Source organism: Mauremys mutica, chromosome 11 (genome assembly GCF_020497125.1).
Source record: "Mauremys mutica isolate MM-2020 ecotype Southern chromosome 11, ASM2049712v1, whole genome shotgun sequence".
Classification (NCBI taxonomy): Eukaryota; Metazoa; Chordata; order Testudines; family Geoemydidae; genus Mauremys; species Mauremys mutica.
In genome coordinates, this window is record NC_059082.1 from 17,987,492 (window position 1) to 18,004,610 (window position 17,119).

Below are 17,119 nucleotides of genomic sequence, written 5' to 3' on the forward strand. Positions count from 1 at the left end.
TGGCATAGCTAAACGTCCTGTGAGTTGTGGTTTTGGTTTTTGGCTGCTGTGACTCTTAAATGTAACTGGAGACATATTTTTTTTCTCCATTTTACTACTCTGGAGACTCTTGTTATGGCTTTGTGAAGCACACTCCTAAATGTTTTGTGACGGGATATATTTGAATGTCAGTCAATGCCACTGCTTGGCTTGCGTGATGGGCTTTAGACTATGTACTGATGTATGGAGTTGATTTTAATCAAAAGCAAGGCACGGGCTTTGCATCCTTTCATTTGTGTGAGGATGAATATAGTCACCATTCAGGGGGTGGACGGCTCTATGGACTCTGAAACATAATGCATTAGTTTGAAGTAAAACAGCTGGGGTTTTCCCCTGATACAGCCCAGGGACACTCAGGTTTAAAGGTGCTCTCCTTACTCACAGTGGTGCTCAGAGACTGTGATTGAAGGCAGGGCCGCCCAGAGGATTCAGGGGGGCTGGGATCTTCTGCCGCCGAAGACCCGGCACTTCGGCGGTGGGTCCCAGGGTGGAAGGACCGCCCGCCGCGGGTCTTCGGAGCACTTCGGCGACAGGTCCGGAGTGGAAGGACCCCCCTGCCGCTGAATTGCTGCCGAAGACCTGGAGCGGAAGAAGCTCCGGGGGCCTGAGCCCTACGAGAGTTTTCTGGGGCCCCCGGATCGAGTGAAGGACCCCACTCCAGGGGCCCCGAAAAACTCTCATGGGGGCCCCTGCGGGGCAAATTGCCCCACTTGCCCCCCCTCTCTGGGCGGCCCTGATTGAAGGCAGTGGAACTACTCATGGAAGTAACTGCTCATGCTAGGGTGAGGTAAGTGGTTACAATCCAGTCCAGAGTGGTTATCAGCTGATACCATTACTACTGAGAGAGCATATTCAGAAGAGCTGGTGGCTGAGACATTTGTTAACGGTGGTGTTTTTGTGGAAGACCAACATTTCTAGTGACTCCTGTGAAATATAACAAATCCTTAGACTTCAGTAATAGCTGCCAGGAGCTCTTCCTGCTACAGTAATAACCTTGTGTCGCAGCATGTTTATTAAGGGTTGGATTCTGCAGTCATTGTGACCTCAAAATTGATGCCCAATTAATTGTCACAACACGTGTATGAAGAAGGTAAACAAATATCACTATTCCCATCTTACAAGTAGAGAAACAAAGGCACAGGGAGGACGTGTCAGCACTAGGATTTGAGCTTGGCAGTAGTCCTACGCTCAGGCCACTAGAGCCTCTCTGACTGGATCCTCTATTCTCCTGCCGTACTTACATGTGCAACTTTCCTGACTCCACACATATTTTTTACCTACAGGAGGCCAGATTCTCTTGTGCCCAGTTTCCAGTAGGTGCAACAGGGATGGTGGTGCAGCAGGGAACTGGTTTCAGGTCCCTGATTTTCAGGCCAGTTTTGTTTGCTTCAGGGCCAGGGTGGTTTTGCACTGTACTAGCAAGAGGAGTGATTGACTCAAAGGAACGCAAATAAAGGCACTCAAAGTTATCGCTGTCATTGTGTGGACACCGTCTTGTTGAAGGAATGAAACCCTTGCTGATCTGGGGCAGGGTGGGTACCAGGGTAGGGTAGCAGGGGGATAGCCATCCTCCCAGCATCATAATCCTCTGTCCATCCGTTCCATGGGGATGGGGCTCTCTGACCAGATCTGTGGTGCTGGCTGCTCCCTGCAGCATCATGCCCACCACTACCCTGCAAGTCCCGTAGGTAGGGCCCTACCAAATTCACAATCCGTTTTGGTTAATTTCACAGTCATAGGATTTTAAAAATCATAAATTTCATGATTTAAATTTAAATCTGAAATTTCACAGTTTTTGTAATTGTAGAGGTCCTGACCCAAAAAAGGAGGTGTGGGGGGGGGGGAGGGGTGTCACAAGATTATTGTAGGGAGGGTTGTGGTACTGCTACCCTTGTTTCTGTGCTGCTGCTGGCAGTGGCGCTGCCTTCAGAGCTAGGCAGCTGGAGAGAGGTGGCTGCTGGCTCGGAGCTGGCTCTGAAGGCAGAGCTGCCGCCAGCAGCAGCACAGAAGTAAGGATTGTATGGGATGCCATTGCCGTGATTATTTCTGCGCTGCTGATAGAGAGGCGCTGTCTTCAGAGCTGGGCGCCTGGCCAACAGCCGCCACTCTCTGGCCGCCCAGCTCTGAAGGCAGCGCAGAAGTACGGGTGGCAATACCATGACCCCCCCTCCCCCCGCAACTCCCTTTTGGGTCAGGACCCCCAGTTTGAGAAACACTGGTCTCCCATGTGAAATCTGTATAGCATAGGGTAAAGGCACACAAACAATCAGATTTCATGGGGGGAGGCCAGATTTCATGGTTTGTGACGTGTTTTTCATGGCTGTGAATTTGGTAGGGTCCTACCCATAGGACGTTAGCAAGTATGTAAACACTCCTAGCGCCAACATTAACGTAACGTCTGCCCCATCCGTGCAGTGGAGCGGCTCTGGAAGGCGGCTTCTGGGGCAGCAGCCAGTGTGGGAGCCTGGCAGCATGGCTTCAGCAGGAGCAGTGGGCAGATCAAGGAGCCCGAGCAGAGGCACAGGGTCCCTGCAGATTTCTTGAGGGCAGTGTGGACCCTTGGGGGAGCTGCTGGCTTGGGGGCCAAACCCCCTGCTGCATTTTCGAGTAGGCAGGACGTGCTCCGTGATGGGTGGGGGGGCTGTATCCGACTGGATTTCTGTCGCCTGTGCAGCAGCAGCCAGGTAGGGGATGATCCGACCCCTTCGCCTTTATCCTATCTCACGTGCTAAGCTACGGCCCAGCACTTAAGTTGTAATTCTGGGCAGTGAGGAGGAGTTGCAGCGTTAACATGCGACTGAGCCCTAGCAAGCAGTGGCGGCCACCACTGCCCCTTCAGTTCAACCCCATGGGCACGTTATCCTTGGCAAGAGCAAAGCCGTAACACTACGGTGGGATAGCGTTGTATATTTAATGTAACGTTTTTATTGTAGGGACTGACTAGTGCAGGCCCTGCCTCCCTTGTTAATGCGGGAGAATGACGTGTCAGTAGAGATTTGTAGTAAAAGGCAACCAGGATTTGGTTGACTAATTGGTCTGTAATTGTTTTAACGGGTGTCTGCACCTCCCTGCAGAAGGAAGCACAATAGCAGTGAGAGCATCTCCAGGCAAAGGCTCCGAAGCACCTGTAAGTATAACCTTAGCGACCGACGCATAAACAGGAGAGAGAAGAGAGTTAGTGTGGGAGCTTTGCAAAGCATCACTGCCCTGGGAACTGGATGGGGAAGGGCCATGAAGGACATTGCGCATTCGGTCTGGGACGTATTTTGTAACACCCCCTACCATGGATAGGGGACAGAAACCAGGAACAAAAGCACAGACCTCTACTAATTAGATTGGTATTGCAGAGTGCCTAGGAGCCCTGGTCACAGACCTGGCCCTCACCGTGCTAGCTGTTGTATAAACCCAGAACAAAAAGACGATCCCTGTCCCGGAGAGCCATAAGCAGCTACAGGCCACAACTGGACTGGGGGCCGATTGTGCTAGTGAGCTCCCTTAGCTGGCAGCAGTAGTCAGCTGAACCACTTGGGTCAGAGAGACATGCTCACCCACAGCCATGGTGTGGTTGATGAATAACGCTGCCGCAGGGGGTTGTACAGGGTGAGAGCTCAGGAAGGGAGCTGCTAGTGCTACAGTGTTAAAATGTTTTCTTTCTCCTATTTTCTAGATCCTGTGGAGTAAAATGAAAACCGCGCTATTCCCTGTGGATTCACCCTCTGTCCCCCTTTTTCCTGATGGTGTTTTTTTTCAGAATGAACAAAAACAAATATATTGTTGATTGCTTCACATTGACTGTGTGTGGTGTGGTTCTTTCTGTCAGTAATTTGTGGGTGGGTGGATAGGCCAGGTAATGCTCCAAATCCTTTCTTGACAAGTGATTTCTAGAACAGTCCCCAGAGGGAAACCCCAGCTGAGTGCGCAGTGCTCATACAGCATCTTCTGTGAGAGAGACAAAAATGAATGGATCCCTGTGAGGTAGGTAGGTATCACTAACTCCATTTTACATGGAGAAACTGAGACATGAAGACAAGAGACTTGCCATTACCACACAGAAAGGGACAGATTATGCTCCTATTAATGTTAATGGGCGCAAGAGCTGGCCTTGGCTCAATAGTAACATGGGATTTTCTTCCTCCTATGCTTTTCATCCCACAGAGAGCTCCAAGCCAGGCTATATCTTCAGCAATAACATACACATCCTCAGTTTTTGTATTTCTTTCGTTGTGGGCAAATGTTCATTTGCTTGAGCAGAACACAGCCATTTCTAGTGACTTCTTGCAAGGCCCAGGAGCTCCTGTGGACAGAGCAGTAATCTAACCTTTGCGTGATGCATACCAAGGGTTTGATTAAACAGAAAACTACAGAACTTGGTTGTGTTTGGTGTATCCTGCACCTTTCATAATGAAATTATGGGTTGGGATGACAAAATCTACCAACATGAATGGAACAAAGCATTTTATTTGAATAAAGCCCTAAATGCTCAAGCCAGGTTCTTTAATATTTTGTGGTAGTGTGTGTTTATGATGCAACATGAACTGTTTCCTTAAAAGAATAAAAAATCTTGCCATTGCAATGTACCATGAAGTTAGTGTAACTGTAGCCCTGAAATGTAAAGATAAGGCATTCATTTGAATCTTGTTCTCTGCAGCTTGATGCGTTAAATCTTACATTAAATACAATTTTTTTCTCTCTTTCAGACTTAACCCTCATAATGACTGCTGCACATGAAGGGAAAACACAAGAAGGTTACGTGTTTGGTTGTCTAATATTCTTGGATTTGATATGAGTCAGCACATCTATTCATTGGTATCATCAACAGCATCCCAGTTTGTATGCACATTATTCACATTCCTATCTGTTGTGTTTGCAGAAATGACATTTTACCCTTTTTCTAAGGGATATCTTTTGATTTTCATATTATTTGGTTGCATGGAGTTGCCCTTTTCCAGTGACTGAGGTTTATGGAGACGTTGCAAAGTTGTACATGTGGTAGAAGCCTTTTCTAAAGAGAAAAGGCAGAAACTCCAAATTAAATAGTTCAAAATCTGCATTTTTGTAAAACAAGCAAGCCTTAGGAATTAGTCCCCTACATACAAGACCACAAGAATCTATTCCACCTACAAACATAACTTTAAATTACACTGTATCCATCTTTTCTTGATTTTTTGATCCGTTTACAAAATGAAAGAAAAATTCTTCTTCAGCTGAGATCATTGCAATGGTCAATACTGTAATAAAATATCTTTCCTTATTAGAAGTACCTAGCTAGTTATACTCGTTAATATTTCTCAAAATCACGATGTAATGTACACTATCTGGCTTAGTACCTATATGTGGAGTTAGTGAAAGTCTTTTTGTGTTTCTTTAGATTAATACAAGGATTTTTTCCAATGCCAACACAATTTGAGCTCATTCATTTGGATGCTTTCCATTTCTAAGCTTATTGTGATACAGAAACCCTATGAAACCAAACCAAAACATCGAATTTTCAGTATTGAAAGGCTTAAAAAAAGGATCCTGTCATTCTTCTGTTTTTGGTTTTTGTTTTTATGTTTTTAATTTTGGAAATAGACCTAGACTAGGAAGTAAGCATTCCAAAACCATTATTCTGTGTACATTATTGTTGCTATTGTGATAATAGAGAATTTTATTTATTTTTATGCCAGCTTTTATTGTGAAAACATATTTAGTCTGGTTTTATCAATCCTTGTTATGCTTGTCCTTGGAACATCTTTTGCGTATTCAAGGTTTGTAGTTGACAAGTTTACTGTAAAAAACAAAACAAAAAACAAAAAAAAACAAAAAACAAAAAATGTATTGTTTTTACAGAATAAATTTATTGGAATGTGTATTGGGAGTAAGGTTTGAGGTTGTAAGCAACTAAGTTAGCGTCATATTTGGCTTCATACGTGTAATAATGTGAGGTATTAATGTAACTCAAGTATTAAAGCAAAACATTCTGTTAACACTGAGTTGACAATAATAGATACAAGTCCAGGTGAGAATTTTTTTTTCTGTACATTGCTTTTTTTTTCTGGATAACAGGAGGTTATTAAATTCACCTTGACCATATTCAGAGTTTCTTTGAAAGCACTAGAGGAAACATTGGGGGCGTGATACCTGTTTGTGAGATGGTATATCCTACGACGGCTGAACTGCTCTTTTTTTGTTTTCTTGGGGAGAATGTGCTGGGATGGAGCGGACCTGAATTCAGGTTTATAAGGGAGGACTCCACACCCTGGAAGGTTTGAGTTCTGGAGGAAATAAATGTTATGAGCTCCTTTCTGCCAGTCAAACATTGACTGAACATAGGCGCCGACTTCCCCGCTTTCCCGTGGGTGCTCGATTCCCCCTCTTCCCCCGGCCCTACCCCCACTCCGTCTCTTCCATGAGACCCTGCCCCCATTCCAACCCCTTCCCCAAATCCCCACCCTGGTCCCGCCTCTTCTCCGCCTCCTCCCCTGAGCGCACCACATTCCTGCTCCTCCCCCTTCCTCCTGGAGCGTGCTAACGCCGCCAAACAGGACACACTGGGAGGTAGGCGGAGGAGCAGGAATGTGGCGCACTCAGAGGTGGAGGGGGAGGTGGGGCGGGAGGTATGGGGAGCTTGGCTGCCGGTAGGTGCAGAGCACCTACTAATTTTTCCCTGTGGGTGATCCAGCCTTGGAGCACCCACGGAGTCGGTACCTATGTGATGGACGTGCTACAGTAGAGACAAAGTGGCTGGGGTAATATCTTTCATTGGAGCAACTTCTGTTGGTGAAAGAGGCAAGCTTTGAAGCTCCACAGAGCTTCTCACCCATCTTGTCTCTCTCATACCTTGGGACCAACACAGCTGCAACAACACTGCAACCAACACATGCTCTGGGAGTCTTGAATCCTGCCCTTTTGGCTAGAGTTATAAAACACAGATGCCCTCTTCTGACCACGGCTGTGAACTTCCCCTCAGGGTTTGACATTCTCCTGTTAAAGTATGAATCTCTTCTTGTTTTCCAAGTCCCCCCATATAGGTTGAAACATGCACATGGATGACCCGACACTGTGTTTAGACAAGAAAAAAGAACCCTCCAAATTTAGAATTTCTAAAATACCCAAGCATGAAATGTTTCCAATGAAGTTTATCCTCTATTTTCATCCATAAATGAGACAGACTTGTACTATTTTTAGTATAAAGATATTCAGATGTAATAGAAATACTTCTAACTGCAAATAGAAACCTAAGCCCTACCAGCCAAGGCCTTACTAAATTCTGTATTACCTGTTGCTTGTTTATGGCAAAATATCAGTAGCAAAAGCAGCTGTGTAGAAAAGAATCAGGAGGTAGCCGGGTTAGTCTGCATCCACAAAAACAACAAGGAGTCCGGTGGCACCTTAAAGACTAATAGATGTATTTGGGCATAAGCTTTTGTGGGTAAAAAACCTCACGTATGCATCTGAAGAAGTGAGGGGTTTTTACCCACGAAAGCTTATTCCCAAATACATCTGTTAGTCTTTAAGGTGCCACCGGACTCCTTGTTTTTGTGTAGAGAAGTTTTTCTGTTCTGAAAACACCTGGAAATGTTTAAGGCCTGGATTCTCCAAAGTGCTGAGCCCTCTGACCCCCCCTTCACCAATGCAGTTAAGCATGTGCTTAACATTAAGCATGTAAACAGTCCTGTCAATTTCAGTGATTAAGCATGTGCATACATGCTTTGCTGGATGAGACCTGGAGAGCACTGAGCAGGACTGAATGCTTAAACAGCATTTCCACAACCACATGATTTGCCTTTTACATGTAGAGAGTCTTCCTCAAAAGATTTCTCAGGGTTTTTAACAGGGCTGACCTGCAAGAAATACTTTTTGATCAATAAAACATGTACGTAACCATGTTATGTATGTTAATGGTTCATACTTCCAAATATTAACCAAAACAATCCACCCTAGTTTTATGAGAGTTGGTAATGCTGAAACAATCCAGTCTGTTACTCCTGAGGGAATTCTGCGCCAACACATTACAAATTCTGCAAATTTTATTTGTCAAAATAATACTATATAATCATGCCAGTTTCAATTATTTTGGTAATTTATTTCAAAATACCGGTCAGCAAGTATGTCTGTAACAGGAGTAGAGAATTAAAGAAACCCCTATGACAACCCAGTTCCTGTTACTCTGCCCCTTTCCCCCAGAGCCCAACTGGGGGACCAGACACTCACACCCCCTCTCCCTCCCAAAGGCTAGCTGTGGGGCCCCCCCAGCCCAGACACTCACACCCTCTACCCCCAGAGCCCAGGGATCCAGAGGGAGAAACAGTCTGATGCTGGGTCCTGGTCTTGCACGGAGTTTCTTGCGTGCTGCCACTTTTTTTCCTTCAGGGCATGCTGGGAATTGCAGCTGCTGGGAACCCTCCAGTTCCCTCCCTCTCCCCCAGCCTTGTCTTCTATTTGCAAGCTGGGCTCTGTCCGGTCCAGTGGACCCTAGTGACGGCCAACAGCTCTGCAGCCCATTTCTGTGGGGAAGAAAGGAAATTCTGCACGCACAACATTAATTTCTGCAAAATTCTGCATTGTGCAGAATTCCCCCAGGAGTAGTCTGTGCAGGCAGAACATTGAAATAATTATTACTTAACTCCATGTGGTATTAATAAAAAAACTCAAACCGCTTACTTACTCAAGAATAGCTTTAGAAATGATCTCCATGACAGAATAAAAGCAAAATGTTGAGAAGTGTTAACTGAAGGCAATTGCCTTTATTTTCTCTCTTTACAGTAATGATACACAAAGTGGACTGGGCAATCTTACACGTTTTTGATAAACCACATATCATTTGGAGTCTATAAGAGAGTCCAGTTACCTCAAAAAACAATTATATACATAGCAAAAAAGAAGAGGTGAGAGCAATCTTTCTATTGAGCTTTTTCTTCTTCTTTTGCTTTCATAAAAAACTCTGGTTTGTTGACACACCTATAAGCCAGCAGTTGGGGAAGGATTCCATACACTATGTTCAGTACTAGAAAATAGAATTTTGCCTCTTCGGGGACTCTGTAGATGTAAGGCGTTCGAGCATGAAGAGAAGCACCAATATGGGAAAACTGAGCCTGTGGCAGATATATATATAAAAGAATGGGTAAGCATGATGTACATTTTGGAATGACAGCATAATCTGCATTACTATATTCACATACACACACATTACCAATAACATTTTTTGAGCAACCCACTTTATGCCTGAATCCCAATTCTCCATCATTTTTTAGGACTGCAGTATAAAATACTCTCTGATCTGACATCATTCTTGCCTTGATATAATACAAATAAATGGTACCTCCCATTCTCTTCCAGTCTCCCATATGTCTTAGGTCCTATTCATATAGCAGGGGCCGCTGACGTGAACCCATGCAAATGCCAGTGAAGTCCTCATGGACACAGGTCTGCACTAATAGATCCCAATGCTGTATCAAGCCTATAGATTTTGCCTCACACCCATAGGAATCAATGGTAATATTGCTGTTGACACCAATGTGTGCGGGATCTGACCCTTAGTTTGTATAAAAATGTTAGAAAATAGGAAAACTAAGGAGCTAATTAAGTCTCACTAAAATATGTTTTGGCCCAACCCTGCACACCTGACTTTGGTAAAACTCCTGTTGACTTTTGTAGGAGTTCTGCAAAAATCGGGCCCAAAAGGGCTACTGAGCTGGGAGTTGTTGGAGTAAAGCTTAACTATACAGCTAAGGTTATATACAGAGGAGAACTCACTGCACTGAAACATATTTTTAGCATAAACAAACATTTACAGATAGAAGCAACAGAGAAGCACTCAGGATAGTTGCTGTCTTTTGTCTCCATCTGTTATCTGCTATATCAAGCAACATCTCATTTAGATTAACTATCGTCTGCCCAAATTGATGATTTGGCAGCAGGAGGAACTGGGGAAGATAAACATCTGCTTGATTTTGGGGGGAAAGACACACCGGAACTTAATGTAGTATTAGACTATGGGCCAAACCCTGCTCTCTGCTGGTGTCAGTAGGAGTTATCCAGGAGTCCCAAAGCAGAGAATTTTGCCTTTGGCTAACAAAGTAGAAGGGCGCAAGATGCATACAGTCTATGTGCTTGTTCTAATACACCACCTTCTGCAAGGAGGTTACCTAGAGAGTGTGCATTAAAACAGAAAAGGAACTAGTGGTTTCAGTATGTTTAACCACCCCAGCTGACAGCGGAGAGCTGCTCTAGAAAGCCCTACTCAGAAAGCAGAGTAATCAAAGAAATCACATGCAAACTCACGTTAGCAGAATGGCTCGTGGTATTTCCCTAAGTATCTGTTAACCAACAAGCCACGCTCAGGGGCACGCCATATATCGCATTTTTTAACAGCCTAGCAACTCAGTCTGTCTCCTTCACACTCCTAGCTCCCGCCCGTGGCCGCTCACCACTGCTGGGAACATGGCTCAACCTCCAATTGTTCCTGGGACCACCACCCCCACTCCCTACTTCACACTGGGAACTGCACTAGGCCAGGCAGCTCAGAGAGCCAGCAAAGGCCAGGTGCCGAAAACACCAGCAGCAGAGGTAAGGAGCAGAAGGCTCTTTGCTGTCTAATGTGGGCCTATCTGTGTAGGCACTTATGGCCACCCCGAAGTATCTAGGGGTCCAGAGAACATTGGAGGTGGAAAGGGTATCCTACAAATTGCCATGCTAGGTTGGCCCAATGGCCCACTAATCCAATATCCTGTCTCTGACAGTGCTAGTACCCAATGCTTCACAGTGTATGGTCTCTGTAATGAACAGCTATGCACTCACGTCTATGGGAGAATATTCCTCTTCATCTTAGGCAGTGAGTGCTTGACACATAAGGGTTTATAACCCTTCTACATTTTTATCCGCGCTTAATGAAACTTTGGCTATTTTTATTATTCGCAAAAATAGAATTGGGATCCTATCTTTGGTCTCATTTCTATCTCCATGGACTGAGTTTCACTGACTAATTATGCATCATGTAAAATGAATTATTTCTGTCAGTCTTAGGTTTGTGGTCTTTCAATGTCATCGTGGCTCCTCTGCTTCTTGTATTAGCAGAGAGGATCAATAGGCACACCCGACAGATCTGCTCTCCTTATTACTCTATGTGCCTCCACTATGTCACTTACTCATCTTCCTCCCAGCCTTTATATGCTCTCCTCGTCTGGAAGATGTCTCATGCCTCTAATCATTTGCATTGCTCTGCTCTGGGCCTTTTCTATTTCTGCTATCAATTCAGATAATGGAATTCTCCTTAAAAAAAAAAATCACATTGCTTCATCTGCCTGTCAGGCACTAGGAGCCCGAGCTACCTGTCATTACAGGCTATGGGCAGAATCCTATTGATTTCAATTGGGAGCCAGATTAGTGCTCAAATGGCAAGGAATGTGTCAGTCCAGATTACTGTATCTGTTTTGCAGAAGCCCAGTTTGCAGGAAGGGAGATTTCACTCCACTGGGGTCCAGAGTTCACCCATGCTCTCTAACTAGAAACAGGGGCAGGGGGTGAGACATTAAATACTGCATTGACAACCACATTAGCACCAAGCTGGCAAGAAAATCTAGGGCTGCTTGGGCCAGATTTCCACTTATGGCTAAGGGTTTTCATATAATGCTGGCAAATCTATGCCACACAATGTGAAGGTTCTGTGGCGGGATGGGTGACAGAGGAATTGTGAGTGACCGGATGGGGAAAAATCCTTTAGATGGGGAAAGGATTTGGATAAGTGAGGAGGAGCAGAGAGGAGGGGCGATTGTGTAAATTTAAGAGTGCCCCTGTGCCATGTCCCATTTTTTATGGGGTATACTCATGCGCACAAAGGATTTCCCCTCATGAACATGTAATGTCCCCGTAGAGGGTAATAACATGTTCTTTTTGTGGGTAGGATGTATTTCCAATAGATATGATGAAAATTTAGCTCTCCCCTTGTACGCAGTGCATTAGCAGGGACATCCAGCAGATGTGCACGTCTTGCCAATGGGCTGGCACTCCTATAACTGAGAGCAAGATCTGCCTTGCTGTGTAGGATTTCTATAATCATATGCCATCAGGGAATAAGCCATTCCTAGGAACCCTCTTATATCAAACCTTTACAATGGGGAATGTAGGGATTTAACCTGGAGACCCCTTTAAAGCTGAAGCCCATGCTGGACCATTAGGGTGCCCAGATAGGAAGTCTGAAAAATCGGGACGGGGCGGGGGTAATAGGCTCTTATATAAGAAAAAGCCCCAAATGTTGGGACTATCCCTATAAAATCGGGACATCTGGTCACCCTATTACCAAGAGGGCCATATCTCAGCTGTTACTAATCTGCTGGTCATTGAAGCTCACAGCAACTTCTAAGCTGCTAAATGCCAGGGATGCAGGTGTCAGTCACAAATAGAGCATCTCACCTACAGAAAATGTTTTTTCACCCACATTTTGGCTGCAGACTTATTACGAATGCTGCTTGGAGGGTGTCTCGGTGTTTGTATTGCTCTGCAACCAACAAAGCAGCCTGAGACAGGAAAAGAGGGTTGGGCTGGACAAGGGGAAGGGGCAGGTCTCCCACCATCCTGGACCTGATCTAAAGCCAACTGAAATCAGTGAAACACTGACACTGATTTCCAAGGGGGTTGCATCAGGCTCTTTGAGCTCTGTGAGGCCAAGGAAAGTCAGCAGGGAAAGCCTGGAGATATGTGGCAACCAAGCGAACCCTTCTGAGCACCCTGTGTTCTCATTCAGGTAAGAGCCTATAGACTAGCCACTGAAGCAGTGGGGGTTGAGTGGGCCAGGTTTTTCTATGTCTCAGTTAACTAGACAGGCTGAGGGAGGAAGGAGGCCTCTAGACTCCTCAGCTGGGCCTGGTTAGCAACCTGTAGAGAAACTTCCTGCAGCTCAGATCTGGGGAGGGAGAATTACTTGGGCTGTGTCTGTATGGGATGGGGAGGGGAATGGTTTTGCTGCAGCACAGAAGCTGAACTTTTCATCACTTGACATGTAAGTCCTGTCTTCAGTTTCTCATATAGATAACTGTTGGTTTTAGTAAGGTCTTAGAGGATAACTACAAAAATCAAAGCTCCTAAAGTGCTACTCCTGTGAATGTTCAGTAGCATCACAGGATAAGTGACCCCAGAAGGTGATAACCCATATTTTGGAGTCTCAGTGAACTGAAGCTGCAGTGTAATTCAAATGGAGGGCCATTACATAACTTTTAAAATGACAGGGTTCTGAGAAAGATGTCTCTTCTCCCATGCTAATGGCTAGGCCCTTTCAGGTGTTTTCCCCCTTTTGCAGGAGACACTATTCTGAGATTTACATTTGCAAAAACATAAATTGCAAAAGGACAGAAATAAAAAAGTTTCCTACTTAGTAGCTGTGTGTGAGCTCTCACCAGGGAGATTCCCATGGGATAAAATGCTTTGGCTTGCCATCTTTAATTTTCTACTTTGGGGGGCTCCTTGTCCATAACAGAACACAAACCATAAGTTTTAATTAGTAATTACAGTGTTTTAAATTTAGCAAATACAGTTCTTGAAATAATGTCACTTGTATTAAAAAGACCAAAAAAGATGGAAGATGACACCCCTTTCTGCTCCCTCCCTGCAACTTCCTTTAAAAGACAACCTGTCTCCCTCATTTTCTTCCTGAGTAATTTACATGTATGGGCACTAGACTAAATCAAAGTAATTGCTTTTAGTTGGACAATGATTTGAGTTCATTCTGCAGTGCACTAAACCATTTAGAGGAAATGCCTTTGCGTATTGGCAACTGCAAACTACTGCTTAAGTGCTGAGCAAGCTAGTACATGTGTTCTCATTCTTGGGTAGGGAAAGGAAGCGTTTGGGAGCTGTGCTACAGTGTGTATCACTTTTTGACAAATGGTTTAGCTACTTCTATCAATCAGCAGAATTTTTGCTCAGGTCCCAGATTTGCTTAAAAGACTAAAAAGGAAATTTGTAAGTCTCAGTTCTGGGTTGCAAATGGCTTTCCCTCTCCTTCCTCCATTTATAAATCAGCAGTGTCCTTTGGCCAGACCACAAGTGAGATTAAACAATGTTCTTCAGTCTTCAGCAAGAAAATGTTGCACATGCCTTAACACAAATACATACAGAAATTATATTTGCTGAGAGAAACATATGGTGAGAAGTTTTCAGTCTGACGTCTGCACGTGTTGGCAAAGTTTATGGAGCTATGATAGTAAGATACAACATGTGTTGACTTTTGATTTCATTTTCCTCATGGTAAATAAGGTTTGAAGAAGTTGTTTCTTCCCCAAGAATGGGTGAAACCTGAGTAATCTGTTAAAAGATGTGAATTACTGATACGCTTTTGCTAAACGTGTTGACACTGGCTTCCCTATATTAGCTTGCTTGTGGTTTTTGATGTTATGTTTGGATCTAATGCAGTCACTGTGCCAGTTCAAGCATATAACATCAGTTCTGATATCTTTTGATTCTCTGGTTCTTTCCATTTACAAATCTTGCCAAATTCCACTCTGATATATGAGTTATAATATACATGGCTATCATATATCTCTGGGAATAAGCAGGAAGAACTTGAAATGCTAGTAAATAAACACAACTATGACATAGTTGGCATCACAGAGACCTGGTGGGATAATACGCATGACTGGAATATTGGTATAGAAGGGTACAGCTTGCTCAGGAAGGATGGGCAGAGAAAAAAGGGAGAAGGTGTTGCCTTATATATTAAAAATATACACACTTGGACTGAGATTGAGATGGAAATAGGAGACAGACTTGTTGAAAGTCTCTGGGTAAGGATAAAAGGAGTAAAAAACAAGGGTGATGTCATGGTAGGGGTCTACTACAGACCACCTAACCAGGACAGGGGTGGCAGGCTTGTATAATTTTTGGTGGTGCCCAGAACAGGTCCAAGTCCTGCCCTCCCACCTAAGGCTCTGGGAGGGAGTTTGGGTATGGGAGGGGGTTTGGGGTGCAGGCTCTGTGATGGAGTTTGGGTGCTGGGTGCAGGCTCTGGGCTGGGGTGCAGGACAGAGTGTGGACTGTGGGAGGGAGTTTGGGTGCAGACGGGGGTTTCGGGTGCAGGCTCTGGGAGAGAGTTTGGGTGTGGGAGGGGTGCAGGCTCTGGGAGAGGGTTTAGGGTGCTGGGTGCAGGAGTGGGTTTGGGTGCTGCGTCCGAGCTCTGGGCTGGGACAGAGGGTTGGAGTGCGGGAGGAGGTGCGGGGCATGGTGCTGGGCCAGGGATGAGGAGTTTGGGGTACGGCAGGCAGGCTGCCCCGGGGCTGGGGTGGGGGGCCAGAGAGGAGGACTCCCCCCAGCCCTCTCCCCGATGACAGCAGGGAGCTCCAGGGGAGGAGGGCCTTCCTGGCCTCCCTGGCACGACACTCACCCAAGCCCCCCCCCCGGCTGCTGCTCAGGAGGTCCAGCCAGAATAAGCCCGCCCCCTCCTCCTTCCACAGGTGCAGCAGCTGCCTTAGCCTGCCCCGGCGCAGCTCCCTTGTAGCCAGCAGCGGCCAGCAAAGGAGCGCAGTGCGGAGCTGCAGGGGGTAGCCGCCGGCTGCCCAGGGCAGGCAGGGGTGCTCGGGGGCAGTGCGCGGAGGCAGCAGGTGGGGCCGAGGCAGAGACCCAGCCCCGAATATGGGTGGAGCCAGGCCCCCTGGGCCCTGAAGTTGCTGGAGCCCAGGCACCACGGGCCCATACAACTCGCTGCCCCTGAACCAGGAAGAAGTTGAGGATGAGGCTTTTTTTAAACAACTAACAAAATCATCCACAGCACAGGACTTGGTGGTACTGAGACATCTGTTGGGAAAATAACACCGCAGGGCACAGATTATCCAACAAGTTCTTGGAATGTATTGGAGACAGTTTTTTATTTCAGAAGGTGGAGAACGATACTAAGGGAGAGGCTGTTCTAGATTTGATTTTGACAAATAGGGAGGAACTGTTTGAGAATTTGAAACTGGAAGGCAGCTTGGGTGAAAGTGATCATGAAATGATAGCGTTCATGATTCTAAGGAATGGTAGGAGGGAGAACAGCAAAATAAAAACAGTGGATTTCAAGAAGATAGACTTTAGCAAACTCATGAAGTTGGTAGGTAAGATCCCATGGGAATTAAGTCTAAGGGGAAAAACAATTGAAGACAGTTAGCAGTTTGTGAAAGAGACATTATTAAAGGCACAAGAGCAAACTATCCCACTGCGTAGGAATGATAGGAAGTATGACAAGAGGTCACCCTGGCTTAACCAGGAGATCTTCAATGATCAAAAAATCAAAGAAGAGTCCTACAAAAAGTGGAAACTAAGTCAAATTACAAAAGATGAATATAAACAAATAACACAAGTATATAGGGACAAAATTAGAAAGGCCAAGGCACAAAACGAGATCAAACTAGCTAGAGACATAAAGGGTAACAAGAAAACATTCTACAAATACATTAGAAGCAAGAGGAAGACCAAGAACAGGGTGGGCCCATTATTCAGTGGGGGGGAACAAAAGCAGAACATGTGGAAATGGCAGAGGTGCTTAATGACTTCTTTGTTTCAGTTTTCACCAAGAAGGTTGGTGATGACTGGACATCTAACATAGTGAATACCAGTGAAAGTGAGGTAGGATCAGAAGAGGCTAAAATAGGAAAAGAACAAGTTAAAAATTACTTGGACAAATTAGATGTCTTCAAGTCACCAGGGCCTGATCAAATGCATCCTAGAATACTCAAGGAGCTGACTGAGGCGAGATTTGAACCATCAGTGATTATCTTTGAAAAGTCATGGAAGACGGGAGAGATTCCAGAAGACTGGAAAAGGGCAAATATAGTGGCCATCTATAAAAAGGGAAATAAGGACAACCTGGGGAATTACAGACCAGTCATCTTAACTTCTGTACCCAGAAAGATAATGGAGCAAATAATTAAGCAATCAGTTTGCAAACATGTAGAAGATAATAAGGTGACAAGTAACAGCATGGATTTGTCGAGAACAGATCATGTCAAACTAACCTGATAGCTTGCTTTGACATGGTAACAAGTTTTGTGGATAGGGAGGAAGCGGTAGACGTGGTATATCTTGACTTTAGTAAAGCTTTTGATACTGTCTCGCATAATCTTCTTATAAACAAACT

General features: G+C 45.1%; 2 protein-coding genes across 3 annotated transcripts in view; one reads left to right on the forward strand and one right to left on the reverse strand.

The window, feature by feature from the left end:
* The window catches only part of HDGFL3 (HDGF like 3), a 48,965-nt gene extending 42,854 nt beyond the window's left edge, over window positions 1-6,111 (forward strand). The window contains exons 6-7 of one of the 2 annotated variants that reach the window (XM_044980944.1): window positions 3,114-3,166; window positions 3,707-4,658. In XM_044980944.1, coding sequence (XP_044836879.1) covers window positions 3,114-3,128 — 15 coding nt within the window. In that variant the 3' untranslated portion in view covers window positions 3,129-3,166; window positions 3,707-4,658. Of the gene's footprint in view, window positions 1-3,113; window positions 3,167-3,706; window positions 4,659-4,736 lie in introns of those variants that run through there. The other variant, XM_044980945.1, reaches the window with a different exon arrangement.
* Window positions 6,112-8,740: 2,629 nt separating this feature from the next.
* The window catches only part of TM6SF1 (transmembrane 6 superfamily member 1), a 32,787-nt gene continuing 24,408 nt past the window's right edge, over window positions 8,741-17,119 (reverse strand). The window contains exon 10 of the mRNA XM_044978630.1: window positions 8,741-9,113. Coding sequence (XP_044834565.1) covers window positions 8,922-9,113 — 192 coding nt within the window. The 3' untranslated portion in view covers window positions 8,741-8,921. The remainder of the gene's footprint in view (window positions 9,114-17,119) is intronic.